At 39.1% G+C, this 10,843-nt stretch overlaps 1 protein-coding gene across 2 annotated transcripts; it reads right to left on the bottom strand.

Moving 5' to 3' along the window:
- Positions 1-468: 468 nt before the first annotated feature.
- armc7 (armadillo repeat containing 7) lies at positions 469-10,307 on the bottom strand. 2 transcript variants are annotated; one of them, XM_073049300.1, is made up of 4 exons: positions 10,267-10,307; positions 5,343-5,465; positions 2,819-2,962; positions 469-1,417 (listed from the first exon to the last, which is right to left on the bottom strand). In XM_073049300.1, the coding sequence occupies exons 2-4, from the start codon at positions 5,443-5,445 to the stop codon at positions 1,080-1,082; spliced, it is 585 nt and encodes a 194-aa protein (XP_072905401.1). In that variant the 5' UTR covers positions 5,446-5,465; positions 10,267-10,307; the 3' UTR covers positions 469-1,079. The 2 variants fall into 2 exon arrangements, with proteins under 2 accessions (XP_072905401.1, XP_072905400.1); XM_073049299.1 differs by lacking the exon at positions 10,267-10,307 and adding an exon at positions 9,024-9,404.
- Positions 10,308-10,843: the final 536 nt, after the last annotated feature.

The raw sequence follows: 10,843 nt of genomic DNA, 5'->3' as shown, positions 1-10,843 counted from the left end.
AGGAAACCAGGCCTCAGTGTGTTTCAAGGGAGCACGGGAATGGGGCCTCAGGAAACCCCAGTAATACAGAATCATAAGGATGGGCAGTGGTTATAAATCCACCTGGAAAAACCAAAAGTAGCTGCAACATGTCATCATTAGTTAGAAAAAAATTATTTACAACTTGGCAAATCTTACTATACCTGGCATTACCTTTGCTATAACTGATTGATCAGTTGCAGTCCAAAATTATGACAAGATTGTGACACCAACATCTTCAGCATCCCACGCACAATCTTTTTAATTCTTTTTAGGCACAATTTGAACTTGTATTCCACTACTGATATGTCAGTATCCTGCAGTGAGTTATTTAAGGAGTATAACAACTTGAATATAACAAATGAACCATAAACATCTCATGAATAACCAATTAAAGTTTTTCTTGTCTATAGTCTTAGACAGTGGTTTAATAAGATGCTGGGAAAAATGTTTACTCTGAGCAGGATCAAGTTTTAATATTTCACATGAAAGATGACACCTCCAGCAAAATTGCATTCATTATCAACTAAAATGTGCCAACAAATGCAGACAGGTTCTTCAGCAATATCATCATCAGATGGAGAACTGGGATTGAAAATAAAATTGCAATGCATCAATAAAAGATAATACAGCTTTCTTATTGACTTTGAGTCACCTTTTCAATCCCAAAGCAGGCAGTGATGTACTTCCAAAGTGCTATTACTGTTAAAAATGTAGAAAATGTGACAGCAAATTCACAAACAACAAACTTCTGCAAATCAAGTACAATAATTTTAGTGAAAGATGCCTAACAGATTAATAATGGTCAGGGCACTTAGGAAAACTTTCTTGCCCTTCTACCAAACAATGTTAAGTAATCTTTAAGTTTTATCTATAAGAGAAGACCCTCAACTTAAATTTTAACAATATGGTCTCTACAGCAAGACATTACACCATGAACTATTAAGAAACTGAACAATTCAGATAAAACACAGTATTCACATGCAATTTTTGTAATGACTGTTCATCACACAGTGATGAGTCCATGCACTCCTTTCCCGAAGTACCAGAATTTTCTGAGCCTATTCTTTTGGAAGTGGTATTCCCAAAGCTGTGTGATTCTGCAGATTTCTGGCTTTTTCTACTTCTTCTGAAGAGCAGACGTCTTTTAGAAACAAAGTTGCTAAGTTACTCAGACGTTTGTTTTTGGACAGAGAAAACCGTAGCATACACTGAATAACTGGCATTGATGCTATTTCTTCTTGGGACAAAGGAGTCACTAGGTACAATAACGTGGTAATGGCAGACAGCACAGTTTCCTCATTAGAGCTGGATAAGCAGTCCAGTACTGCCTGAACTCCTTTGTTCTGTAAAATATATTCTTTGTTCTGTTTGTCAAGGCACAAGTTACAGAGACCACCTGTAGGAAATCAAAATATTGATAAAGCTTGGGTCCAATATAATAAGTCCACAAAAATAGGGTAATTTATAATTACAAGTATAATTACAAATATAATGAATGCCAACTTTCATTAAACATGAATTTTACTATTAATGTTACAGAGCTCCCTTCTCATTAAAATTGTGGGATATTACAAATTTAAAAAGATTAATATCACCAATTTAACATTGTTCCAAAAGTGTGGAGACATCAACACAAATTCTTGACTCCATTAGGAAATCTGAAGATTTATCATTACCAATACAAATGGCTTTGAGAAACTGTGTAGAGTACCCATCATACTCCAAGAGGCGCAAACTGAAAACCACCCATTTTCTATGCAAGTCAGTTACCGGTTAGCAACCAAGTGGTGACAGCAGATTGATTAGAAAAGTTACAAGCACCATATGATCTGTAAAATTCTTTCGATTACAATTTCTTTCATTGATATGACAGGAAAAGCCTTACACTTGGATTGCCAGTCTGTCAATCTGCTCAGTTGCCTCCAGAGATGTCAAATGGACAAACAACAACTCCTGCAGACTGATACAACGCCTTTCATAATTTGTGACTTAGAGCTATGATATTTTAGGACACATAACTTTTGAGGATCAGTGTCTATATTATCCAAAGCTGATACAGATTCCACTGAGGGCTGTCTGCTGCCTTTGAGGAATGTCAAAGCCAGGTGCCTTTCAGTGGATAGTCAGCAATGAGATATTTGCACTCTCCCTGGGTTGTATGCAGTAAGTAATTCATAATTGATCTCTGAATCAAATAAAATACTTCTCTTAGGGACACACACAAAAATGGTAAAGAAACTCAGCAGGCCAGGGAGCATCTGTGGAAAAGAGTAAACAGTCAATGCTTTGGGCCGAGACCCTTCATCGGGACTTATGGTGAAGGGTCTCACCCAAAGCGTCAACTGTTTACTCTTTTCCATAGATGCTGCCTGGCCTGCTGAGTTCCTCCAGCATTTTGAGTGTGTTGCTTGGATTTCCAGCATCTGCAGATTTTCTTGTCTTTGTGCTACTTCTCTGCGGGTGTGGGAAGGCGGTGGGGGAGGGGAGGGCGTGGGGTTGAATCATGTTTCACAACTCAAAATACCATGTTCTACAACTCAGAATACTTACTGATAAGCTTCATCACCCAACATCACATAAACAGTAGATATTAAACAAATGCGATTATAGTCCAATGATATATGATGTGATATGTTTTCTAATATATAAACCCTTGTCAGAGTTTTCAAAATTAGTATGGTTAAAAGGATTTTTGCTCTGACAAGAACCATAGAATGAACCACATATAGAGATTTCAGATTACCCAACTATAGGAGCAAGTGATGAGGTGACTAAACAAACATTATTTTTTCTTTACCTATTCCAAATTCTACAAATCTTTCATTTTCTTCGGTGAGCATGTCCAGGAATAGGTCAATGACCTGCAGCTGTCGAAGATACTGATAGTTACTGGGATCATAAGCAAAATTAGCCAGGTTTGCCAGAACTTGTTCCTTTGACTCTGATAAGTGTAAGTAAAACAATGTTAGTGTTTATACACAGTACACATACAGTAACATCAGCCCATTTGTCAGTATGTTTACCTGTCCCAATATCGTATTTAATAAACATTATTTTGTAAAAAAATCTCAGTAACACTTTCTCTGTAAAACCTCCTCTGTATATGTCCTATTCTACTTAGGTTATACCCTTATCAACACGTACAAACAAGCTGGATGAACTCAGCAGGTCAGGCAGCATCCATTGAAACGAGCAGTTAATGTTTCGGGCCGAGACCCTTCGTCAGGAGTCCTGCAGTGTACTTTGTGATTAGGTTATACCCTTGTCAGCTGGCTATGCTTTCGTGTTCCAGCGACTCTCATAGTTGTGTTGTTTGGAGTCTTGCACACCTAGTAAAGAACCTTTGCAAAAGTGTCTGAGTTGAAGTACCAGAAGTTCAAATTTCTTAAGATCCAAAAGTAAAACATTTTCAAGAACTGGCCAATTCTCTGCAACTTTGAAGGTGGATGAGGGCTGCAGCATTTTAGAGACCACCTTGGTACGAGATCCAAGGCTTCATCCCAACCAAATATTTGAAGTTGTCTCTTGAGCAGATCATGTGAGACCTCTGCAAGGGCTGCAATGTTGCAAAGGCTGAAGAGATGGTTGTATGATGATAGAGTCAATACTGGTGTTTACCAATAGTCTTGCTCACATGTCTATATGCAGGTGGAAGTCACATTGATATCGATAGCACTCTCTGGATAGCAAATATTTATAATAATGAAAGAGCTGAAGATGATATGTGTCAGTGCACAATAGTTATAAAAATACTAAGCACCCTAAAATTAGAATGACAGCTTCATGCAGACATAATTACAACCATAACTATGAATATTGGAATTCATGACATCTACACCAAATCCTGAATATCAAGGAACTGGTAGCCTTCTAGAGAAGACTCACAGTAAAAAGAGTAGATTTGATTGAGGGGAACCTTAAGACATGTGAAATAAAAACAGAATTTGGCCTTTTCACCTTTGCAGCTGTTCTACAAATCATTAAATACATTGGCTGATTTTTTTCAACCACAGCATCCCTTTTCTGTACCAATTGAGAATCCCTTAATTTTTTAATATCTAAAAAAAGTTACAGATTTAAAGGAACATTAGCAAAATTCATATAATGATAAGGTACATAACAGGAAATGACTGTACATGAAAACAAGAAATTGATAAAGAATTGAAGTTAAATGATTGTATCTAAACACTGAGTAGTAAGGTGGATGAATTATAAAGTAGTAATGCAAGTAGATCCAAACGGCTTTGATGAAAGAAATGTAACACAGTCATGATTTTCCAAAGCAAGGAGAGGGAGAATTAAAAATTTCCAAGGTACATGCAATTTAGAAACAATAAAGAAACCAAAAAACCAGAACACAATTGGTATGAAGTAGCCCTAACAAGATGGCAGTAGTGAGAAATAACTTTGGCTCACAAGAACAGAAAGCATAATTAGTATGGGTGGGGAGAAGCAGTGACAAGAGATAAAAGCAGTGGGATTGTTTACATAATTACTATCAACAGTATTGTTGGAGAGAGAATTAAATAAGAAAATAGAATTTCTAGCAAATATAATATAATCAAGGGAGACTTTAATATTCACATGGACTGCAGAAATCAAATTAACAAAAAATCATCAAAGATGTTTTTACAGAATGGATTTGAGAATTTGTAATTTCATAATAAGCGATCCTTTAGGGAAGTTATCGTAATATAGGACTACTTCATAGTTGATCAAAGAATAACGTAATTCAGTACGAAACTAGAGTCTTGAATTTAAATAAAGCCAGTTACATAGAGACATGAAATGACTTAGAGGTGGTTAATTGGGAAATGAGACTATGTAGTCTGAAAGTAGATAAACAATGGCAAATTGCTTAGAGTATTGTTTTTAGTTCTGGTCATCACACTAGAAAAAGAATATGATTTCACTGGAGAAATTGCAAGCAAACGAGATTCACCAGCAAACTGCCTGAAATTAAGAATTTGAGTTATGGGGAGAGATTAGATAGGCTGGGTGAAGCATAATTAGGAATAATTAGGAACAGAAGAAAAGTCTTTGGAGGGTTGTAAATAGTTGATTATATTCATGACTAAGATTGAAAGTCTCTGATGGAACTGGGCAGGAATATTCCAGGCACAATATACGGGATCAGTCATGATACTGAATGGCAAAGCAGATTTGAGAAGCTCTTTAGCCTACTCCTGTTTCTATAAATGTTATTCTTTTCCCTGTGAATATTCTTTTTTTTAAACATTTCTTATTTAGAATCTTTTAGTACCCATCTTAAGTTATGACTGATAGTCATGGATTACCATTGAAGACTTCTGCTATCTTACCTTGACTGTCAGTATCTTGAAATTCAGTAACAAGGGCTTGGAGATAATCAAACCGATCCTGCCCCTGGGACTTACTTTGTATATACCGACTAGAAGTGGCCATGTCAATTGAACTCCATTCAGCTGTACAGAAACAAGAAAATTGATCACAAAGCTGGTAATTTCAGTATGTAAATCTTTGTCCAACAAAAATTAAAACAGACAAAATTCACTGATGTTTCTCCTGGTTGGAATTTCCAGAGTGAGGAATAAGGGAATGACCATTCATGACAGAAGTGCGAAGAAAATGGTGAGTCATTGTAATTCTCTCCCAAGAGAACTATGGAGGCTCAGCTGCTTAGTATATTCAAGGCAGAGAGTGATAGACCTTTAGATATTAAGGGAATCAAGCAATATAGGTTGGGCAGGAATGTTATGCCAAAATATTAGTCATGATCTTGCAGAGCAGTGGAGCATAACAAGTGTGACCACCTGGTTTACTTCTGACCCTATTCATGTTCTTACATTTGAACTTTGTCGGGTTTCACCTAGGTAACAATAGCAGTGTTATGAAGACTAATAGTTCCAATGATCTTGTAACCAATGTGAAAAGCTATTCAGAATGACATATTGCGGTATATGGCATCTGAAAAACACAAAGGCATAGCTTTACTAGTTTATGATTCGGGCTTGTTTTAACTCCTTCCACCCTACAAACTTAGAGTGCAAGAGATCTTTATAATGCACAGGATTTTGTTGCAAGAGACGGAACTAACCAAGACCACAAATCCCTGAAAATACTTACCTACTTTTACAAAGAAAAGCTTTCTTTTCACAAACTCTACTGGGAATGTTGCTAAAGCTGGTGGGAGAGGAAACTTCAGTTGAATCATGCCCGGATTCCTGTTATCATACAACCCAGAAACAGAATTTGATTTTTGTTGATCAGTTGTTCGTTGGAGGAGATTTAGTGCAACCACTTATCGAGTAAGATTTTCTCTTAAGGTGTTTTCTAATGGTGGATCCTCAGATGGCTGTAGAGGCTGATCCAGGATCCACATATTCTGGTGCATTGTGGTCAAGAGTAAGTGGTGGTTGTGGTTAGTGGTTGGGTCTTTTGGTTGTTCATTCTCCCCTTTCACAGCTGTCACTTGTTCACACTCACGTAGTGCAGTTCTCTCTAGAACAGATTTCTGCCAGCTGCACCTACTGAGTGCAATATCTTCCCAGTTTTTAGATGTAATGCTGAAATTGGTCAAGCTGATTTAATGTTATCTTTGAAGCATTTCCGCTGCTCTCCAGGGGCTTGCTGGCCTTCCTCCAGCTGGGAATAAAGGATCTGTTTGGGGAGATGTGAGTTGAGCATCCTAATGATATTCCCTTTCCTTTGGAGGGGCTGTTGCTTTTTTTATGGTGGAAGTGCTGGTCTCTTCCAGAATGCTGGTGTTGGTGAATATGTCAATCATAGGTCATTCCTCCTCATTTGGTATTTCCACCAAACAGTCATCACAGGCAGATTGGTCTACAACCTGCCTGTGATATGAATGGTCTAGTTCATATGCTTAGCCCATGAGGAAAGCCCAATCACTCCACTTAACCTGCTACGGTCTTAACAGATCCATCCAGTCACTCCCACTCCATGGTCTGTCTCTGAAATTGCCAATATTTGTTTCTGTAATGTATTTAAACACTTGCTCTTTGAAAGCCAGTTCTACACCAAACACACCTTTTGGCAGTGCATCTCATGAACTCTAATCACTTATTGCACAAAACTATGTTCCTATGGGCTCTTCTGATAATCATTCTAAACTGTTGCAAACAGCCCTTTATTCTGCCACAGTGGATGGTTTCTTTCTCTTCATATTGTCCAGAATATTCATAATTTTCATTGCTGACAAATGGGCCATGAGGACTAATATTTATTTCTAGTACTATGTACTGTCTAACGTAGTCCCACTGCAGCCATTTATGGTAAGCATTCTACTTGGATACACAGTTCATTATGTCACTATGGCTCCCAGTGTCATTCACGAGCTTCTCCCTGTGCAACTCCAATACCTTCGCCTACCATCATAAAAGGTTGGTGAGATATCTCTACCAAAGGAGGTGAAAGGCGCTCCTTCCCTCCGTTAGATAGATAGATAGATACTTTATTCATCCCCATGGGGAAATTCAACTTTTTTCCAATGTCCCATACACTTGTTGTAGCAAAACTAATAACATACAATACTTAACTCAGTAACAAATATGATATGCATCTAAATCACTATCTCAAAAAGCATTAATAATAGCTTTTAAAAAGTTCTTAAGTCCTGGCGGTTGAATTGTAAAGCCTAATGGCATTGGGGAGTATTGACCTCTTCATCCTGTCTGAGGAGCATTGCATCGATAGTAACCTGTCGCTGAAACTGCTTCTCTGTCTCTGGATGGTGCTATGTAGAGGATGTTCAGAGTTTTCCATAATTGACCGTAGCCTACTCAGCGCCTGCAGGTCACCCAAGAGCAAGATGTAACAGCTGCTTAGCCTCCTGATCAGGGTCATGTGAAGCCATGGGAGAAGCTGGTAGATGGTCATATGAGCTGCCAGTGCATATCACTAGTCCAGGTTATGTGACCACTGACGCCAGGCAGACATAGATAGATAGATAGATAGATAGATACTTTATTCATCCCCATGGGGAAATTCAACTTTTTTTTCCAATGTCCCATACACTTGTTGTAGCAAAACTAATTACATACAAATATGTAATTATTTGTAATTATCTTCCCACATTTCTGAAGAGTATTGACACCACCCAGAAGGCGGCAATGGCAAACCACTTCTGTGGAAAAATTTGCCAAGAACAATCATGGTCATGGTTATTAAGGACCCTCATCACCCAGGGCAAGCCCTCTTCTCATTGTTACAGTCAGGAAGGGGGTGCAGAATCAGAACCAGGTTTATTATCACCGGCATGTGATGTGGAATGTGTTAACTTAGCAGGAGCAGTTCAATGCAATACATAATATAGAAGAGAAAAAGATAATAAGTAAATCAGTAACAGTATGCATATATTGAATAGATTAAAAATTGCACAAAAAACAGAAATACTGTATATTAAAAAAGTGAGGTAGTGTCCAAGGTTCAATGTCCATTTAGGAATCAGATGGCAGGGGAATAGAAGCTGTTCCTGAATCACTGAGTGTGTGCCTTCAGGTTTCTGTACATCCTACCTGATGGTAACAGTGAGAAAAATATATACACATACATACTTACTGTAATTGACATTTTTTTCTTTCCATATTATCAAGTACTGCATTGTACTGCTGCTACTAAGTTAACAAACTTCACAACACATACCAGTGATAATAAACCTGATTCCAATGAGCTCTTGGCCAAGGACTGTTAGGTCAGTGGCTGAAGTGAATGACTTTTTATGGATCATCAATCCTCACTTCAGTCCTGCAGTCCATTCTCACCTGACTTGTGGGTTACAGTTTAATTTGACTCTGCACAATGGAATAGGTAAAGATGGTTGTGAGTCGATAAACTGAGGTAGAGTCACAATTGTTCCTAACAAAAGCCAAATGTATGATCAGATACTTCTTTTTTTAAAAAAAATCAAATGTAACAAACCGGTTCTGGTTCAGAACCCCGGGGGGGGGGGGGGGCAGGGAAGGAGTCACTGAAAAGGAAACAATTAATTGCAAAGTTTCACTCACCTAAAATTAAGAGACAGTCAAGCAAGTGCCGGTAAAATAATGCTGGGGGGAAAACCATCCAAATGTGGCTAGAAAGATGGGACAGAGAGGGGAAAGGGAGGTACTTATATCAAATACAAAAGAGTGTTACAGGTACTAGGGTAGGTAGTAGAGACGAAACTGTGTGGACTAGTTTAAGGCTGGGGACTAAACAGTGAAAATGATAGGGAAAGACCAGACAGGATTGTGTGAGGAATGTCAGGAAGAGGAGTCAGTAGAACATGTAATTCTGAGTTACAGGAAGTATGGATACAGAGAGAGATGATGAGAATTAATCTAAGGGATTTGGGGTGCGGGAATTCATATTAAAAGGGTTACTGGGTATGGGTGAGAGAGCACAGGTCAGGGTACTTTTAGCTTTCTTAAGGGATACAGGGTTTTTTTAAAAAATAGCATATGATGGTTAAGCAGGAATAAGGTACTAGGATGGCCAAAGGAGGATGGATAAAGAGTAGATTTGTGCGTGTGCGCGCGGGGGGGGGGGGTAGGGGAGAGAGGGGGAGAGCCGGAGGGGGGAGAGCCGGAGGGGGGGGAGAGGGGGAGGGGGAGAGAGGGAGAGGGGGAGGGGGAGAGAGGGAGAACACGAACGAACTCAGAATGTAAGTCTATCGTCTGATCCACACTCCGGAGCAAAAGGTGGCGGTAATGCACCATTAAGCTGGGTGTCAACCGCCGTAAAACAAGAAAATAATGCTGGTCCATGCGATTGCTCGATCTTCCAAATCACAAGCTATACCTTTTCAATAATTGTCAGATAGCTTCAAACAAGACACGTTTAGTTCTCCGTGCAGAGGCCAGAATCATTTTAAACAGCTGCGAATTGTCTGGGAGAGAACTGTCCGCAGGTATTTAAATAGGTGAAATCTATTTTGACTGTGAATTTATTAAGTGCATCGCGTTAGCGGAAGTTCAGTTCCGCTACAGACAAACAGAAAGGTCTCGGCCCGAAATGTGGACTGTTTACTGTTTTCCATAGATGCTGCCCAACCTGCTGAGTTCCTTCAGCATTCTGTATGTGTTGCTTAGGAGCCTTCACTTTACGTGTGGGCATGTAAATAGGACTATGCCCTCTGCTGCTTCAAACAGTAGTAACAACCCGAGACGAGACTTTTGTTGCAGGTCCGATGCAACAAAGCGGAGATATCACGAGAGACACATTAAAAGCCAGTCGGCTGACAAACACAAGCTAACAAGGACCACTCACCTAGTGAATGTGCCTCCAACACCAACCAGGCTCCGTACCGCGCGTGCGCACAACACCCTGTTGCTCACACCTTACATTTCCAATGCAGCGACATCTACCGACTGGGAGGTATTCTCATTGTCGCCTCGATCGCTGGGTCAGTACGAAAACAGAAAGTACGGCGCTCTCTCATCAGGCTGGACGGTATCTGTGGAAAGATAAATGTGTCTCATATTCCATCCGACAGGAAACGTTAACGCCGTTTCTGTTTGACTTGTTAAAAGTTTTCAGCATTTAATGGTTAATTTCAGATTTTCAACATCCAGTTATTTTGCTTTTATGAACTTTGATCTGCATCCTATCAGAGACATTGCATCTGTGCTCCCCCACATCCTCCCACATGCATCAGAAATTTGTTTTCTCACTTTTATGGTTCTGTCATAGGGTCCTTGATCGAAAATGCACACTGCTTCTCTCTCCATTGTTACTGTTTGATATGTTGAGTGCTTTCAGCCTTTCTTTTTTTTTGAATTTCTAGCATCTCAGATTTTTGCTCCAAAGAGGCATTCTCATCAATGCTTCGAAAATTGCTTTGATT

Source organism: Hemitrygon akajei, chromosome 6, assembly GCF_048418815.1.
Source record: "Hemitrygon akajei chromosome 6, sHemAka1.3, whole genome shotgun sequence".
In the NCBI taxonomy this organism is placed as follows: Eukaryota; Metazoa; Chordata; class Chondrichthyes; order Myliobatiformes; family Dasyatidae; genus Hemitrygon; species Hemitrygon akajei.
This window is presented reverse-complemented; position numbering and strand designations above follow the sequence as displayed.

What these genes read in the sequence shown, in the direction of transcription:
- armc7 (XM_073049299.1), bottom strand. Translation starts at nt 9,081, where the DNA reads ATGGTTTTCCCCCCAGCATTATTTTACCGGCACTTGCTTGACTGTCTC. An exon ending in TGACTGTCTCTTAATTTTAG is followed by an intron (nt 5,466 to 9,023) that starts GTGAGTGAAACT and finishes GTTTCTGTACAG; the next exon opens with CTGAATGGAGTTCAATTGAC. An exon ending in ATTTGTAGAATTTGGAATAG is followed by an intron (nt 1,418 to 2,818) that starts GTAAAGAAAAAA and finishes GATTTCCTACAG; the next exon opens with GTGGTCTCTGTAACTTGTGC.